General features: G+C 44.2%; 1 protein-coding gene across 1 annotated transcript in view; it reads left to right on the top strand.

Annotated features, from left to right (window-relative positions):
• TTYH3 (tweety family member 3) overlaps nt 1-17,875 on the top strand; it is a 37,264-nt gene extending 19,389 nt beyond the window's left edge. The window contains exons 8-14 of the mRNA XM_009286561.2: nt 3,283-3,338; nt 4,633-4,725; nt 4,846-4,938; nt 5,687-5,823; nt 7,841-8,017; nt 8,954-9,029; nt 16,708-17,875. Coding sequence (XP_009284836.1) covers nt 3,283-3,338; nt 4,633-4,725; nt 4,846-4,938; nt 5,687-5,823; nt 7,841-8,017; nt 8,954-9,029; nt 16,708-16,779 — 704 coding nt within the window. The 3' untranslated portion in view covers nt 16,780-17,875. The remainder of the gene's footprint in view (nt 1-3,282; nt 3,339-4,632; nt 4,726-4,845; nt 4,939-5,686; nt 5,824-7,840; nt 8,018-8,953; nt 9,030-16,707) is intronic.
• The last annotated feature ends 31 nt before the right edge of the window (nt 17,876-17,906 follow it).

Below are 17,906 nucleotides of genomic sequence, written 5' to 3'. Positions count from 1 at the left end.
AATAAGTAGTTCTAGCAGCTGAAGCTGTCTTTAGTAGGCAGTTCTACTTTCCTTTCTAGGAAAAACAGACTTTGCAAAAATAAAACATTTTGGGTAGTTCCCTTTCTTGCCTTCTGCTCCCACACTGCCTGTGCACCAAGAGAGTAGGTCAGGAGGATTGCTGCTAGCAACAGCAGCTGCAAATGTGACCCTGCCTAACCCTTCTCCTATAAACTAGATGGCCTAAAGGCTGGCTTCAAAAATCAGATCCAAGCTTCAGGAATTTTCCTTGAGAGGAAAATGCATCGGAAGGGTAATTATAGAAAGAAATTGCCTGGAGCTGTTAGCAGAGTGCAAATGATGGGTTAATATAGCTGTTTTTTGAACAGAAATTTGAGATTTGGTGTTGTACAGGATAGCCTCCACCAGGTTTAAAACTGGTGAAGGTGCCTCCTGCTCTTTCCTCTTTCCCAGCCTGGCGGTATGGAGGCAGGGGTCATGCTCCTCTTAATTCCCAGGCTTTGCAGCACAGAATCGCTTTAACGCAGCTTCGCTGCCTATTGTAGCTTTAGCTTTAAAGCACCACGGCTATTAGCACACTGGGTTCAGTGCAGGGAAGGCTGCTCCTGCTGGCTTTGCCATTTTGGAAAGCACATTTTATGTACAGTGTCACACTTGTCAGCTGCAAAGCCAGCGCTACCACAGGGAAGCCTTGTTGATCCTGCCTTCCAGGGTGAAGCAAGGGAAGCATTTATTTCACTGTACTGCCTTTTGCTTCACTTGTAACCAGCAATCTTTATCCTGGGCTTACAAGCTGCAAACTATGATGATATCAGGAACTCTCATCTGTAATCTGCCCACCAGGGATGATCCAGAAGGCCCTGAAGAAACATTTCTAGAGCTATGTATTAGCAGTATGTCATGCAACTTAATGCACCTACAAAGGCGATGCAAACTTGATACCACTGTGGGAGCTTAAGAGAAACTTAGTGGTTTGTTGGTTTAAAATAAATATGTGACAAGATCACAACTCCTTTAGGTCACTGTGTGTGATGCTGTGGATTGCTGTTGCTATGCTGTTCTCTCAGCTGCGGGTGCATTTTCATCCATTTTTCCGTAGCCATTGAGTGTGATTTATGAGCCTGGGAGGAGCAGTCCTTTCCCTGGCTCAGTACTTGTGGGCAGTCATTTTTGCGGTCTGCCCAAAGTGAGGCACACAAAGCAGTTCTTGCTGCCCTCCTATCTGCCCAGATTTTGCTAATTGCTGTTTAGAGGCTTGGCTGGGGAGATGTAAGTCATCCCAGAGAAAGAGTTGGTGGGGGGGAGATGGAGCAGCTGGCAGAAGCTGCCCCAGAGTAGGCTAATGAATTATAAATAACAGCTGTCAGGTTGCATTGCCAGTGTGCAGGAGCTGACGGTCTGTGTTGTACCACTTGGTCTCCAGCGTGTTGGCTTGCTGAAAGGTGCATTCAATATTTATGGGAAGTGTGGCAGAGTCAGGATACAGTCAGGTCTGCTTCCTTCACAGGTCCGCTCGCCTGTGGTTGTGCGTTTTACCGATTTCTGAGTTGGGACTGATTAGAATACCTTTGCAGTCTGGAATATGCATTAGTGAAAGTCACAGACAGAAGATTAAAAGGAATGGCGAAAAGGATGCTAGTGGGGAGGGAAATGCAGAGCGTATGTGTGTTTTGGGGCTTTTGTTGTCTTTACCGAGCCAATTTCACCCTTGATTTTGCTGAGCTGATGCACTACCATTTGTCTGAAGAGGAACTGTAAATGCCTGAGAAATAATCTAAAGGTATTTGGATGATCAAGTCTTTCAGAGCTCTCTCCCTTGATAGCGTTACTGAGAATGGTAGGGGAAAGCCTGACATTTGTAACTTGTGCGTGCTGGCAGTTGGTGTAGTGTTATGGAGGGCTCATGAGAGCACCAGGCTGCTTTCATACACATCTGAATAAGGAAAAATAAAACTGTCTTCAAGCCTGGAAATGGGTGATGCTGCTAGCAGAGCACTGTAACAGTCTTATCTGGAAGTTTACAAGCACATCTTTGCAGTACTGCGATTACTGATAGAGCTACTCAGTATTAAGACTAACTTTTGGGATGCTACCAGCAAATGATCTGAGGTCCCTTGAACAGATAACATGTTGCTGGTATCCTAATACATGGTAGGAGCTTTCTTTCCTGATCAAGTCTGCTGTATTGACTCAATACCAAAAGTAACTTTTTTTTGTGTAAGTCAAAAGAAGGATGCAAAACAAATGACATACACTCTTTTAGTTAAAGTCTAATTAAAACATCCAATTAAAATCTAATTGCGTGCAAGCGACATCCATCAGAAAACAGACTACTATTTACTTGTTCATCCCTAGTACATGTCAGAAAGACAAGAACTTGTTGTTTTCTATCCATTTCCTCGCTTGCTTTCAAAATGCAACCATTTTTAGGAACTATTACTGAAAGTTATGATTTTCTTGATTGAAGAGGGCTTTCTTATGTTCTTCTACAGAACACTGCCTAAAACCAGTCTCTCCTTGAATGTGATAGAAGAATCCCCAGTTGTGAAGAGGTCTCTTTCATTTTTTTTTTTTTTTTTTTTCTTTTTTAAAACACTTGAACTTGTTCACTTAGGAAGCGGTACATTCAGCTTTGTGTAGTAGCATAGGGATGTTTAGTTGCACTGTCTTTGGCCCAACGGTGTGCTTCCACAGGTATTTTTGATAGCAGCCTGTATTTATATCACCACTACTACATCTCCTGTGCTAATGTTTTGCGGCTGGTGAACTGAACTGGCTGCAAGTTGAGTTGTCTCTTTGCTGTGTGCCCTAGGCAGCAGTCTCTAAAGCTGGTTGCTTCCAGCAACCATAGAATGGTATTCTGAGACTTGGAAGCTGCAGAAATTAAACATCCAGTTGGACGACATCTAGGCTAAGGTCTTGTCTTATGGTTATACTGCGGATAGTGCTGACTTCTGAATAAAACTTTTTTGATGGTTCACCTAACTATATAAGTGGGGCAGCCCTGTGCCTTTCACCGTTCAAAAATAAAAAAAAAAAAAAAAAACCCCCCCCCCCACAACCAAATCCTTGTTTTCTCCCCAAAGGCAGGTTACATCCCTTTCTCTAGTGCCATCCATGCACTGTAATCCTACACGGAGACAGGGAAGTATTTCCATTTATATTGCATTTTCATTTTGTGTATTACTTTCAGAACTTTACACCTCCCTTGCGGCAGTCATAAAATACTGCAAAGCTGGAACAATGTATCTAGCATGACTTTCTTTTCTTTTGTCTTTGTAGATACTCTCCGCTATTACATTACCTGTAGTGCTGGATACCCCAACCCTTTCCAGCAGGTGAGTGTAAGCATCCTAGCTCCCTTCGCCCCTTCTCGGCATCCTGCAGGGTATAGGTTAAAGGCTTTTGAGGCCAGCATGCAGCAAGCTGCAAGGTGTTAGCTTTAGAGCACTCCACCTGTTGGTAAAGCTTTGGTAGCTACTTCCCAGCTGTGCAAGAGGTGGCACTGTGATTTAGTGAGCAGCTTTTTCCACCTTCGTCGCTACCTGTGTAGCTTCAGGTCCAGGATGCCCTCTTAGAGGGGCCCATGTGTGATGTGGTGAGGATCATGGCTTTGTTTGTGGTACCTCCGTTTACATGGCACTCTTCTAAGGGCAGCAGCATGGAGACAGAGCACCCACAATTAATGCCAGGGTGGGAAACTACATACTTCCTGCTTTGAATCTCTTCTCGCAGGTTCTTTTCGGTTAAACGGTGGCAACACTCCACTCCCAAAACGCAGCCACTTCTGTGGGTGAGGGAGTGATTCTCACATACGCCTCTTAAATCCCTTGGATGTTGAAGGGTCTGTATCCTGAAGTATAAATGTGAGTCATTATTCTTTTGTGTGGGGGCTGAGGAACGGCACCTGGGCCCATCCCAAACTTTGTCTTCTGTATCAGAGGCCAGAATGAACCCACTCCACCCACTGTTTGGCAGACACCAGCTGCTTCACCATTTATATTTAGGATTTTTTAAGTCTTGTCTTCCTCTGTTTTAAAGGGTGGGGTAAGAACACTTCAAGCTGTGGTATGATGCACCGTTGCCATCTGTTGCGTTTCTGGTTGCTCAGTATACTCTCTGACATGCTATTGCATGTGAAATTCCCATGGGATGCTTTAATGGGATGTGAAGGCTGCACCCCAATACAAACAACGTCTAGTGTTAACTTAAGTCTTTCTCAGCCATCTGATTTAGTAGAAAAATCCAGCTGTGGTCTGTAGTGAGAACATGAGTGCTTTGTGTTTTTTCTTGCTCCTTTCCATCTGTCCTGGAGCCGGCCCCAGCTGTGTATATGGTTTTTGTGTGTGTGTGTGTATTTTGTTTGGGTGGTTTTTTTCTTTCTTTTGGTTCTTCCCTTCCCCTCTTCTTTCTGTCTGTACTTCTTCCAGGTTGGTAAAAGTCAAACTTAACCCTATCGCAGCTGTACCCATGTCAGTTGAGACATCCTTAACTTGTACCACTCAGTTGTACAGATGATTGTACAGATGATGCTTCAGTGTTTGGGAACAGGATTTAAGTCTTCTTTCCCAGGAGTTCTGTTGGTTCATGTGGCCTGAATTGCTAAAACATTGTGTGTTTTGTGTTGAGCAGAAGCTGTCGGGAAGTCATAAGGCTCTGGTGGAAATGCAGGATGATGTTATGGAACTCATGAGGTCAGCAAGCAGAGAGTACCCCACCTCCAAGGTAACTCTCCTCAAGTTTGCTCTCCCTGTGCTTTCTGGCTTCCTTTACCCTTGTACCAAGCCCAAGATCAGCTCCTGCTAAGCCATTTCCTTGCTGTAATCGCTAGCTTGTTGCTTACAGGAGTATCTTACTCGGATCCAGGAGGTTTTAAATTCAACAGAGATCAACTTGCAGCAACTGACGGCTTTAGTAGACTGTCGGAGTCTGCATTTGGTGAGTACTCAGTAACTGGGCTTGAGCTAAGAAAGAACAAAGGGGGTGTAGAGCCTGTAGTGTACTGATTATTTTGGAGTTTCAAATCTCTGGTGTGCCAAACAGTTTACAACAGCTTTTACTGATTGACTCCAGCAGAAAGGAGAATGGGAATTTGGATCAAGTTAGCTTTCTGTTTAAAGATCAACATAGGAAACTAGATAATATGCCTTTATACATCTACAAGCTGCAGCCCTAAGGTTTCAGGGGCCTTCAGGTTTTTTTTTTTCTATAGCACATAGCTTTTACCTTTCCTGTGGAGTGGAATGCCTTATAAGTTGCAGTATAGCATGGCCTAACTGTTGCCCTAGCTGCATCTCTGAAGGCAGAGAAACAGATAGTCCATGCTTGTGTTCTTGGGCAATGGGACATAGTGAGGGAGCTGAGAGGCTTAATGAAAAATATGGTATCTTGAGTTCGGTGGATAAGTTTGTCTTCGCTTTTTTCTTTTTTTTTCTTTTAAACTTGTATTGTGTGGGGTTGAAAATATTCCCATGCCTGAGTTAGGCTTTATGAGGGGAAATAAGGGTTAAGGTCAGTTATGAAAAACACTTAGGATCCCCAAAATGAAAATTGAAGTATGCTCTGGAAAAGGGACTACAATCTTGTAAGTTGTTTCAGAGAACGTAGTCCAGGGGAAGGGCTTTTGAATTAGAGCTCAATGTTAACTCTCTAGTGATCAGGAAACTCTGCTCATTTCTCTCTCCAGGATTACGTCCAGGCTTTGACGGGCTTTTGCTATGATGGAGTGGAAGGCCTCATCTACCTGGTTCTCTTCTCCTTTGTCACAGCCCTCATGTTCAGTTCTATTGTGTGCAGCGTCCCACACACTTGGCAGCAAAAGAGGTATAGAGGGGATTTAGATCCTGTAGCGTTGTAGAGTTCTTTCCTAATGAAGACTGGCTATTGGATTTGTGCCCATGAGCATATGGAGCTCTTTCCCGTGTAATCCCAGGAGTGTGAGGGATGAGGCTTTATAAGCACAGGTCCAACAAAAAAAAAAACTATTGGCTTTTGCTCTGGCTGTGGTTAATATTTACATCTGAACCTTATTGCACTGGGATACTACGTGTGCAGAGTATTCAGTACACTGTAGGACTATGAGTCAATTCAGAGATTAATGATTATAGCTGTAGAGAGAGGCAGTGCTTGAACTATGTGCCATCGCTGTAAAGTACCTATTCTCTTGCATTGCTTTGAGGCATTTGTTCAAGTATAGGGAAGAGAATTGGAATGAGAGGCAGTTCACACTTGCCTTTCTTGGCTTTGCTGATGCTGGGGCGACTGACTTGGATAGCTAATAGAAACCGGGAACTGTCTTGCTGGCAATAGCATGGGCAGATGAGATACTTGCAAACTGGTGGCAATCATCTAACAGCAGAGTTGTTTGGAACTAGTGTTAATGATGGTAACCAGGCTGACCAGTAAGTCTTGAGCAAACCTTCGCTTCACTGACTGGCTGCTGCACCACATGCAGCTATTAAAATAGCTTTGAGTTTTCTGTTCTTGCAGAAGAGCAGTAGACTGTGCAGCAAGTTCTTTTCTGTGGTCCTGAAACATGATTTTTGTGGTCTAAGCCTAGGCTCAAGGTTCAAAGTAAAATAGAACATCCTGAACAATACCAGGAAGCCAGAGCCCTCCAGGCCTGCAGTGCCCACAGAGAAAGCCTTGGGAAATGCATCAGAATAGCACTTAAGAAAATGGCTGGTTTCCTTACCTCTTCCACATGCAGCTGCAGAGGCGTTATCAAGAAGAGAATGGTAGTCTGCCCATTTGAAGGAGAAAGGTTTACACAGTGTTACCTCTTGTGCTGCCTTCCATGTAGGCTGCTGCCTGCCCTGCCAGCCCCAGCAGGCTCGGGCTGCTGCTGTGAACTGAAGGATTCCCTCTTGCATTCCCCGGAGCACCATTTCTTCTGCCTCCCTCCGGGAGGTGGAGGATGTCATACTTATTGCAGACTGCCATTCCCTGAATAAATCTTCAGTGCCACCTTGTGGTACAGAAGCTGTGATGTGTGGGACGTTCTAGCGGTGTCCATGCTGTCTACCCCAGCAACAAAGAGCTTCCTGTGGAACCTTTTTACTAGCTCCGTCAAGCGTCGCTAATATGTATTTCAAACCTTGATGCTTCATCCCATAATTAGGGAGATAAAATAGCAGTGTATATTATATAGGAGGGACAAGAGAATACTATGGGAAGGGGGGAAGGAACCAGCTGGCAAACAGCTCTGCTCTGCATTAAAATTGATTTAAAATCCTGGCATTTTTGAGAGAATAAAGCCTTTAGACGCAAATGTTGCAACTTAGTCTCTGTAAAGACTTCTGAGATTTTGCTAGAAGCTGAAGCAGACCCTTTGTAACCAGAATGGGAATTCAAAGAAGTCTACAGAGACTTATCCTTAAAAGCTCTTTGGACATGGCTGCAAGAAATGGAAAGACACAGATTGCAGTTTTGAAGGATGCTTTCTGTGGGGTGCATGGCACTATATCCCCACTGCCTCTCTCTCTTTTTTTTTAATTTTTTTTATTTTTTTAAGTGCTGTGTATTTCAGGATGTGTGTCCATCCTTTGGTTGTATGACTGGGCAGTTGCAGAACTGTGCTGTCTGCCAAGCCCTGAGAGAAGACCGTAGGGAGACTGTAGGGGATCACGCAGTGTAAAAGTCCAGATGGTATCTGTGGGAGGTTTGAGTCACTGTGGTGTAGGCTGTGTTTGACACTGCCGCCCTGAGGCATCCCAAATGGGTATAAACGTGGAGGTGTGGAAGATGGTTGGGAGGTTCCTAGGATTACCATGGTTTCCTGCAAACCCCACACGTGGGGTAATTGTAGGGTTCTAGGAGGAACTTTTTCTCCTTCTTGCAGAAGCTCAGATGATGATGGGGAAGAAGAATCAGCTGCTCAAGGGAGTAGACAAACACACGATAATCTTTACAGAGTGCACATGCCCAGCCTCTATAGCTGTGGGAGTAGTTATGGCAGTGAGACCAGCATTCCAGCAGCAGCACACACAGTCAGCAATGCTCCTGTCACAGAGTACATGTGAGTATCCCGACAAGAAGGCTGTATTGCGGCTTGTCCAGGTTGCTTCATTCAGATTCCTGTTGTCGCTAAGTGCTGCGAGGCTGGCACTTTTGACCAAGCAGTAGAAAGTGATGAAGGATTTTTTCCAAAGTGTCAAAAGGCATGTTTTCTGATTTGGCATCTACTGGGAGAACGGAATAGCTTAAAAGTGCTGCAGTAGAAAGAGTTGTGTTAGACAGCATGCTCCAAAATGTGAACAGCTTTGTCCTGCAGGATTTAGAAATCCGTCTAGAGAAAAGGAGTAGAAAGTATTGTGTGAGCTCCTTATTACACAATGATTCTGATCACCAGAAGACTTAATTCATCAGACAGAGCAGTCTTGCCAGAAGATTTTAAGCCTTCTGAGAAACTGAGAGCCAAGACAAAACCTGCAGGCTCTGTCCTTCCACAATATTTGCAGTCAGCTCTGACATCTGTTGCAGTCCAGAGCTACCTAGTCCAGGTGGGATCTTCAGAGCTTTCTCCAGAAGTGCCTAACCCTGATCACACTTGGACTACCTTCAGGGCCCATCTTTTTTAGGCTGGCACGTCATTTTGTTCTTCCTCTCAGATTTTGTCCTCATTTTATCTCCGTTTCTGCAGCTTGGCAGTTCTGACGCTGCAGGGAGGCAGATTTTCACACAGACCTATTTTTAAATCACTTGACATGATTCAGTGTGGGCCCTTCTGAGTAAGAGTGTAAAGATAGTGCTTAATCTGAGGAAAATAATGCTGGTTTTGTGCCCGTGTCTGAAAAAGGGGATCCACCTGGCCTGTTAGAAAATCTTTGAGGGAGACTGACCTGATACGGTAGTTCTGGGGGTGCGTATGCTCTGTCCCATGTCACCATGAGAGACCTTCTCCAGAGAAGCATGGCACGTACCCCCTGTTACCATGTGTGTCTTCCTTTCCTAGGAGCCAGAATGCAAATTTCCAGAACCCCCGTTGCGAGAATACCCCGCTCATTGGCCGGGAGTCCCCACCTCCCTCAGTAAGTCTCTCTTTACTGCTCCTCTCTGCTTCAGCAACTTTGGGGAATACACGTCTACCACTCCTGTATACTCTCAAGGGAGCTGATTGTGCAGCCAAACACAGGATCTGGCCCATAAATGGCAGCAATTTGAATAGACAAGCCACGTCTCACCTGCCATGGAGATTAAAACCCTGCTATGCTACTTTGGGCACTGCACATAAAAAGAATAAAACTCAGTCTATTAACACTGGTAATCCTATGGGCCCAGTCCTGCCACCACTGAAGTGCATGAGTATCTTGGTGGATGACTTCATTAGGATGATTCACTTGCATGCGGTGTACTTGCTATCTGTGGCATTGGTTCCTCAAGTTTAAAAAGAAACTTGTTAAAACTGTAAATTCAGAGTTATCGCTGAAACTCTCTCCTTAATCTGCCCTAAAGAGATGGTAGGATGAAACCTTGTATTATTGTTTTTGTTGAGGTTTTTTTTTTTAAATCTTTCTTTCATAACTGTTCTACTTTCTTTAGTATCTATTTTTGTATTTAATTTCCTATGGAGGAAAAAAAAAAACTTTCATGGAAGGTTTTGGTATTTGGAGTGGCCTGACAGCTGTTTCCGTATGCTGGATAAAACATGGGCTTGCCTTCATGTCTGTGTAAGAACTAAACGAATCTTGCCCTCCTTCACTGGATTCTGTAAGCCTTACTTACACCAGAACCTGGAGAACATGACATCGCAGTGCTCACTAACTTGGTGGTGTGATTACAGAGGATGAGTAGTAGCATGCTTAATAATCAACCAGTCTTCAGGTATAGGTAAAGAAAATACACTCTCTGTTGCATGATTCAAATTCATGGGAAGGGGAGGAAGAGGAGGTTGGAGGATGAAGGAGTAGGAATTGTGGTGGAAATGAGGACATCACATTCATGTTTTCATTTCAAAAGGACCAGTTCATCTTGCTGTAGAGAAAGTGGAAAAGTGGAGCATTGATCCTTGTCTCTGTACTTGGCCAGACCTCCTTCAACCTTCCCAAAGAATTTTTCCTGATCCCTGGTAGTACTCTGATCGCAAAGCTCTGGTAGCATTATCTGCTTTCAGCAACAAGATGGTCCTCAGAAGAAGAGCTGATGTGCTGCACACATAGAGTGTGGCAAATGCTTTACCACTGGCGTTTCCTGTTGTAGGAAGGGCACTGGCCCTCTGGTACTGCCAAGGCATATGTTCATTCGATGTCTGTAGACCAAGGTCCTGCTTCCCCTTCCCCTACAGCTCTTCTGCTTCAGAGAAAGCACACTCCTTTCCGCAGGGGCTTTAGTTATGCAAGAAGTTCCCTGGTTCTTCAGTAGCTGTTTGCATTAATACCCTGAGGGGGAATCTGAGTCCTGGTGCTTTAAGGCTGGTTTCTGAGAGTAGATAAAGATTATTTTTTTTTATTTTATTTTTTTTCCCCAGAGTAACTTGACTTGGCGGCCATCAATATGAGCTATAGAGAAGTGCAGGAGCTGGGGGAGGAGGAGAGTGCAGCGCTGCACCTATAGATGAGGGGAGCTTCTCCCTAGACGAGGCAAGGAACAGGCTATAGGATAAATGTGTTTTCTGGAGGGACATAGTAGACAGGCAGTGGAGAGAAGAAAAATACTGTCTACTCTCAGGGCAGGCAGCAGGGATGGGGGCTTTTCTGGGATTTTTAGCAGGTGGCTGAGACCATACTGAGGCAGAAGAAATTGTAACTTTTCATAGAAAATCATCTGTGGGAGGAGAGAGACGAAAAGGGAATACCAATGCACATGTCCCTGCCTCTTTGGGAGGGAGGAGAGGGGGATAACCATCTAAATAGGTTATGTCCAGTGGGTGGACAGAGCTGATATATTCCATTTAGCTTTCTGTGAACAGATGGTGAAAACTAAGATGTGATGATCCTGCTGCATTGTTTGTCCGTTACTTTTCCTGGCTTTTTGTTTGTTTGGTTTTTTTCCTTCTCTCATTCCTTCTGTTTTCTCCTTCTTGCCACGAGGCTATTCCCTTAGGGTTGTAGAGCCACCTTGTCGCTGACACACACCACAGCGTTTCACTTGCTTGCACTGTGTTTTTCATGCACGTTGAGGCTGCACTCTCTCTTTTTCTCTCTTTCTTGCGTCATCACAGTTGTATTTGGCTGCCATGGACAGTAGCAGCCATATGAGCTGGCAGCTTAAGCCCTCGGACAGTGCACGGACATACTGGTAACAGCGCCCGCAAATGGAACAGGTACTGGAAAAAAGGTCCTTCTTGCTCAACCCCTTCTCCGCTCCCAACCACTCCCTTCATCCCTGCACTGTTTATCCCAGGCCAGTGCCTTTTATTTCTTCACGTTCCTTCCCTCTGCACCTCCCACCCCATTCCCTCCTGCCAAGGGTTAAAATTAAAATCAGTTTTGCTCTGGTGCAGACTCAAGGAGCAGTACCAACCTTGCAAAGGCTTCTGGTGCACATTGCTATAGGTGCCCATGCCTCACAAAAGCTAACTCACAGCAGCTTCAACTCAGAGTCCACACTTGAGAACAGCTTGAACACTTAGTACTGAGTGCTGCTCAAATGTAGAACTAACCTTGCCCTCCAAATGCAGAATACAAGTTCTCCCCTCACAAGAAGCCATTTTCTAGAAGTAAAAAGAACCAATCTAGCAGCTTTTCAGTCGGGACTGATTGTCTTAATTCAGCTTTTGGCTTCCCTTGAGCCCTACTGCTGTTCTGTTTGTCTTGACTGGTCATAACAGCATGTGCCCGAAACCACCGATACTTACCTGCCACAAGCTTTAAGCTCCTCAGTAGGATTTTTAATTTGTTGAAAGATCCTAGCTGGTAATTGTGGCCTGTCCTGAAGAGTTACTTCATTGCCTGTTAGACCTCTGTGCAGCTTCTCCTTTTTTCCTTGCATTTAAAGTCAGAAAGGAGCAAGTTTAAAAAAAACTTCCCTAAGGGTCCAGACATAAGCACTAAGATCTGTTTCATTCTGTTTCAAAACCTTTTACTGTTTTGTTTGTTCTGTGTGTGTCCAAATCATCCCACCCGTGTCCCACAGGCTCTGTGAACGGGGCCCCCTAGTACCATGTCACTGTCTGAATTCCTAATGGGCTGTAGTTGCTGATGTTCTCCAAGATAGCCAGTGTTTCTTCCCTCGCAGTGGTCCATGACAAAGCCACGTGCCTATAGAAAGAGTAGGTGGTCTGCATTAGGCCTTGTAGTTTTTTAGTTTGGTTGAATGTAGGGTATAATTAGAGCTACCAGGCAACTCACCTGGTACGAAGGACAGCGCTCCTTCAAGGGAACTACAGTCACACAGTAACTGGAAGACGTTGGTTCCAGTCGGAACAGAGGGCCCGTTGCTTTTGGCTCGTGCAATCAATCACCTGTATCTTCATTCTGTTCCCAGAAATACATGTCCATAAAGCTGCTCTTCCTTCTTTTCTGCCGTTCTTGTTGGGACTTTTGTCAGCCTTGCATTGGATTCCTTTCTGTCATGTTGCTGCTTGGTCTGCATTCTTGCTGCCTCTTGCCATTTGTCTGCCTGCTTGTGACACGCTGGGAAGGGTGCTGTCTGAACCAGGTTATCTTGATGCCCTCTGCCATGGTGCATGAATGCAAACAAACTTGTCTTGAAGCATGGTGCTAGCACCCTTGAAAGGGTCACAACTTTCTTCAGTCTTAAGTCTTGAAAAGACTACTCTTGGGCGTCAGCTTATGGTGGTTTTTCTGCTTTTTGGTTCCTGCAGGTGGTATTGTAGCGATGTTAGATGGGTCTATTCCATGAAATAAAATATTGCTTGTGGGGGGGGAAAGCTTAGTGTCTTCATTCTGGACTTGAAATCTCCTTTGGGCTGAAACATGACCTGATCTCAGTCTGCACTGTCTTCTGTTTACCTAAGGTCACACCCAGAGTTTAATGTGGCTGTCTGCAGGGATGAGAAAAAGGCATTGCATTCTTTCCAAGACTTTAAAAACAAACAAAACAAACAGAAGCCCTGTTCTTTTGAGTTGGAAAACTGAAGTCCCTTTGAATTCAGAACCCACTGGCTGGAATTGGCTGTTTCCCTGCATCTTGTACCTCCCATACATAATGATACCCAACCCTGTCTGTTTACTTTGCTTTAGCTATTTGGGAGGTGGATCAACCTCTTAAGAACTTGAATCCAGAAGCTTTGGTCTTTATTGGATTACCTGAATAGCTCTGGCAGGAAATCAAAGTCAGGGTAGCTGAAGAGAGATACATGGGGTTTATTTAACCACAAATAGTAAACGGTTTATACTTGGAGTCATGGTTTCATATGGTAAGTGATCTTCCAGCATAGCTCAGTTAGCTGTGAAGTACTCATGGTCTGCACAGTTCACAGGAGTTAGTAGAATTTATGGTCTCTAAAATTAACTGATTATTCCCATTAAATTTTTTTTTTTTGCAACCAATAATTCCTTTGTACACAGGCTATATGTGTTAAGCACCTAACTAATATGTGCTGGCAAACCATGCCTATCAAAGTGTATACCCTCAACAGGGCTGAATGTGAAGACTTTTTTTCTTTGGAGAAATAAAAAAAATAAACTTACGTGCAATCAGCTGTGTTTGTCCTAGCTGACTTGGTAAGTGACTGAGAGGTGTGCTGTGTTGAATAGCACAAGCCACCAGGAGAAACAGTAACAAAAAGTCTTTTAGGTACTCTTTTTAGGGTAGCTGACAGTGTGGTGAAGGTATGGGTTGAAACTTGTCCTCCATGCTGTTTTTGAAAGGGTAAATGAGGGTGTATAGGCACATGGGTACTTCCAGCGAGAGTACTGGAAGAATGACAGCATTGTGCATGTTCTTTAACCTTCTATGAAAGCTCCTCTTTAAAGGAAACTAAATGCAACTGCATACCTTATAGCTGTGTCAGGCACTGTATCCAGGTTACCTCAGAGTAGAGTCCAAGACCTCCTTAGCTCTGAATTGTGCTCAGGCTTTAAGTCTTTAGAATTACTTTTTAAAGGAGCTAAAGACTTAGTTATTTTAACTATGGATAATATAATTTGGTTTCATATCCATGTGACTGGCAAGTTTCTGCTGACACATCTTCATCTGCTGGCCTGTGCAGATGTTGGGATCTGTGTATTCCACAGCATCTTTCCTCTGCTTCCCAGCAGAGGATGCACTGAAGGACTTGGATGAGGGGCTACTGTCAACAGCACGTGGAGCAAAGTGTTTGTACACGGAGTCTAATGCAGTGCCTGAAGATCCAGTGCACGCTGATAGAGCTGTGCTGGTTATGAGAGGTGCGCAGTGAAGTGTTAGCTCTCTACTTCCAGGTTTCAATCATACTTATCGTGGTCATTAAAAATACACTTCAACAGAAGGAGTAACTGGTTCAAACTGTAATGGGAAAAGGTACAAAGGCGCAAAAATCCTGAGTTAAGGAGAGAACATCAGCCCTAACTCTGACTACTTGAAGTCTTGATTTGTTCCTTGTGTTGAATTGCAGGTAGGTTTGAATGTAAAATGCCTTCTGCTTCACTGTCCAAATCTCCTGTTCCTGGTTCCTTTGTTTTAGTGATGCTTAAAACAACTGTGGGGTGTTTTCTTGGTGGAGGAAGAAGTGAGTTCTTTTCGACTTCTCCCTTCGTGATGGGTGTACTTTGTACATCCTTGAAATGCAGTTCATCAAGTGGCCCTTCTTGATTTTAATGCTCTAAAGAAAGTTGATGTTGCATGTTGTGTGCTGAACCTATATGACTTGTCCAGGAAGATGCACAATAACCTTCCATGATCTGAGATTTTTTTCCTAAATACCTCTTACAAAACCTTAGCACCTGCAAGTCCTCTGTTCATACTCATTTCCTATCACGTCACACATAAAATTCAAATGGAAAATGAGCAATCAAATGCATTTTTCCTTCTAAGACCCTCTTCTTGGCATGATGCTTGGCTGGTAATTTCAGCATTGCGCTACCTGAAACATGCCCTACGTACCCTATGAGCAAGTTCTTTGACTCCTAAGCCTCTCTGAGCCCATTGGGTTAGTCTCATATGTTTTAATAATGCCCTAAACTTTATTTCTGAAACAGTAATCACATTTAATAAACTGTATAGAATGTAGCCTTAAACTGGCTCAGCTTGGTATTTTCTACATTTTTCCTTCTCACTGGCAAAAAATACATCTTAAAAAGAGAAAGAACAGATGTACCCTTTGTCTTCTAAATATAGATGCCATTTCTGGTCCAGTTTTATATTAAGATTCATGTTCTGCAGAAAGTTTTCCAATTATGGAAGACACTAAAAGGTGAGTGTGCAAATAAGCCACAGGTGTCTTCATCTTGTGCTGATGGGGTCAGCTCTGCCAAAGGAGCAGTTTCTCTCTTCTATTGTGCAGAGGTTCAGCCCGGGTCAGTCTTCCAGGGAAAACTGATAAAATACTGTTAAAAACCTCTTTAGATAGCTGAGCTTTTGAGAGCCTAAAGATGCCTCATAATGTTCTTTCCCAGTGGGCAAGATAAATCATACCTCCTGGTGTGGAACTGCCTTTCAGTTGTGTCTCTGCCAGCTTTAACCGGCTATTTTATGTGGTTCAGTTTTAAAGGTGATAAAAAGTCAGTATGCTGAAGAGCACTCTTGGGAAGTAAGATGTGGGTATTACAGAATTATTCAAGCTCCAGCTGGTATAAAAAGAGGGGAAAAAAAAAGTCTGTTCTCATTGCTTGGTTGTTAGTATCATGGTAGCAGAATCCCAGAAGCAGTAATGTGGTCATGATGAAGGCATTGAACACTGGCATAAAGAGGCAAAGTCTTTTGTTCTTACTGCTGGGTATTATTTACACGCTTTTCAGCTCGTTATTCAGATGGCATATGAATGACATATGTTACCTCAGTAGCTTCTGGGAGCTGTTTTGGATTACACTGCTTAGAATAAAAAAGAAAATAAGAAAAAACAACCCCCCCAAACCAAAACAACCTCTCATCTTTCTGACTTTCTGTTCTCACCCCCAAGCTGGAGTCTTGTCTACTGCTGCATGGTACGCAGGTTGGATCCCAAACCACAGTGGATTATTACCCATTTGATAACTGTTAGCTAATATCATCTTGTTTGACGGCAGCCTGTTTCTAGCCTGACAGGGTCTGTTCGTTCTTGTGTGGAAGAATGAATCTCTCAACAATTTACACCCTTTTCTTTCAAACTGCCCGTCTGTGATGCATGCAGTCTTCTGATGCCCTCATTGCCGTAAAATGCAATGCAAAAATGCAGTGTACACCCATTTTCTTTTCAACCTCCTTTTCTGGCATGGTTGAAAGCAACAACATGACCTAAGAGAGTATGAAGGTGTGAGGTGGGTTTTTACATCTGCATCATTTCCATTTCCCTCTCTTCTCCCAAGTGAAGTACGGCATATTTTGACTCGATGACTGTTGGATTTCCTTCTCTGTAGAGAGCTTGGATAAATCATTGGCCCATCTGCACTGACCTGGCCAGCATCCTTGCAGCAGGCTGAAATACATTACTCAGACTTGACCGTGCAGTGGCTTGTGAAGCTTTCCTTGTCAGACCAAGCCAGCAGCAACTCCTTGATACATTTGCTGTCAATCCAGACCATTTTATGCTGGGAGGTAGTCATAATCTGTGGTTCGGTGTTTACATTAGTCATTCTGACTTACTTTTCTGTTCTGTTTGTTTTGCTTTTTTGTTTTGTCTTCCTCCAGTACACCTCCAGCATGAGAGCCAAATACCTCGCCACCAACCAACCTCGTCCAGATGCTGGCAGTGTGCATTAAAATGAAAAAGCAAAAGCAAAAAAACAAAACCCACACGTGCAGTCAGACTAAACAATGTGCCAACTGCTGTGCCCCTGTGCTGTCCTCGTAGAACAATCCTGCTGTTCTGCCCAAAATCCAGTGCAGCTCCTTCTGTTTCTCCAGTCCAGACCACCCCTCCAACCTGGTACCTGCCCACTGGAGTAGAAGCCCCTTTTGAATTTAAGCCTTCACCTTGTTGTACCTCATGTGTGAGAGAGAGCAAGCACGCGCAGGCAAGCAACTGAGGGCACCCAGGCAAGAAACTGGGTCCACCTGCCTGGGGCCAACTTCATCAGAGTAGCTTACCAGAAAATGTTGGTGAATGTCTTCTGCCCCCTTTTTTCCCCTTCTGTTCCCCAGAGGGACTCGGTGAAAGATGGTGGTAGATCTTCTTCACTTCTGCAGTGGGATCAGCAGTCTGTCAAACACTGAAGAAGCAGAGGCTTGGTGCCTATGACTAGTGTACAACGAGGGAAAGCTGAGTCAATGCACGATACAGCATTTTGGGAGTCCTCTGGTCCGGTACCCTGTGTGAGGGAGGAGAGAAACCCCTGCCTTGTGGTGTCACTGTATATCCACTGTAATTTGGGAGCCTGGGGCTCTTCTAGAGCAAACCATTCCACTACCCTGCTTAACTTTTTTAAAAAAAAAAAAAATCCATTAAGAAAATGCCTTTTTCTTTCCCACTATATCTAGCATGTGAATTCTCGAGGAGGAGCAGGGGGGTCCCAGCACCAGTCAACTACCCTGTCCATTACCCTGAACCTGACCTCTCTGCTCCATCAGGGAAGCCCAGGTACTTGCAGATGGCATTCTGGGTGCTGCCCTTTACGAGGCCGACACATAGATCAAACAGGAGCCAACCACCCACTTGGTGCCAACAAAATTTTTCCAGGAAAAGACTTGTAAGACTTTATGGGGAGGTATTTTTGCACTAAAGAGTTTCAGCTCTCTGATGCTAGATCTTATCGGACAGTCAGCTTGCAAAAGCAAGAGAGACTGGAAGCACCAATGCAAGCTCTTCCTGCAGGAGTGACCTGTGAACTCTGCTGGACTTCTTATTTTCTTTTCTCTTTTTTTTTTTTTTTTTAAATCATAATTTACAG

Source organism: Aptenodytes forsteri, unplaced genomic scaffold (assembly GCF_000699145.1).
Source record: "Aptenodytes forsteri isolate BGI_AS27 unplaced genomic scaffold, ASM69914v1 Scaffold55, whole genome shotgun sequence".
Classification (NCBI taxonomy): domain Eukaryota; kingdom Metazoa; phylum Chordata; class Aves; order Sphenisciformes; family Spheniscidae; genus Aptenodytes; species Aptenodytes forsteri.
This window is presented reverse-complemented; position numbering and strand designations above follow the sequence as displayed.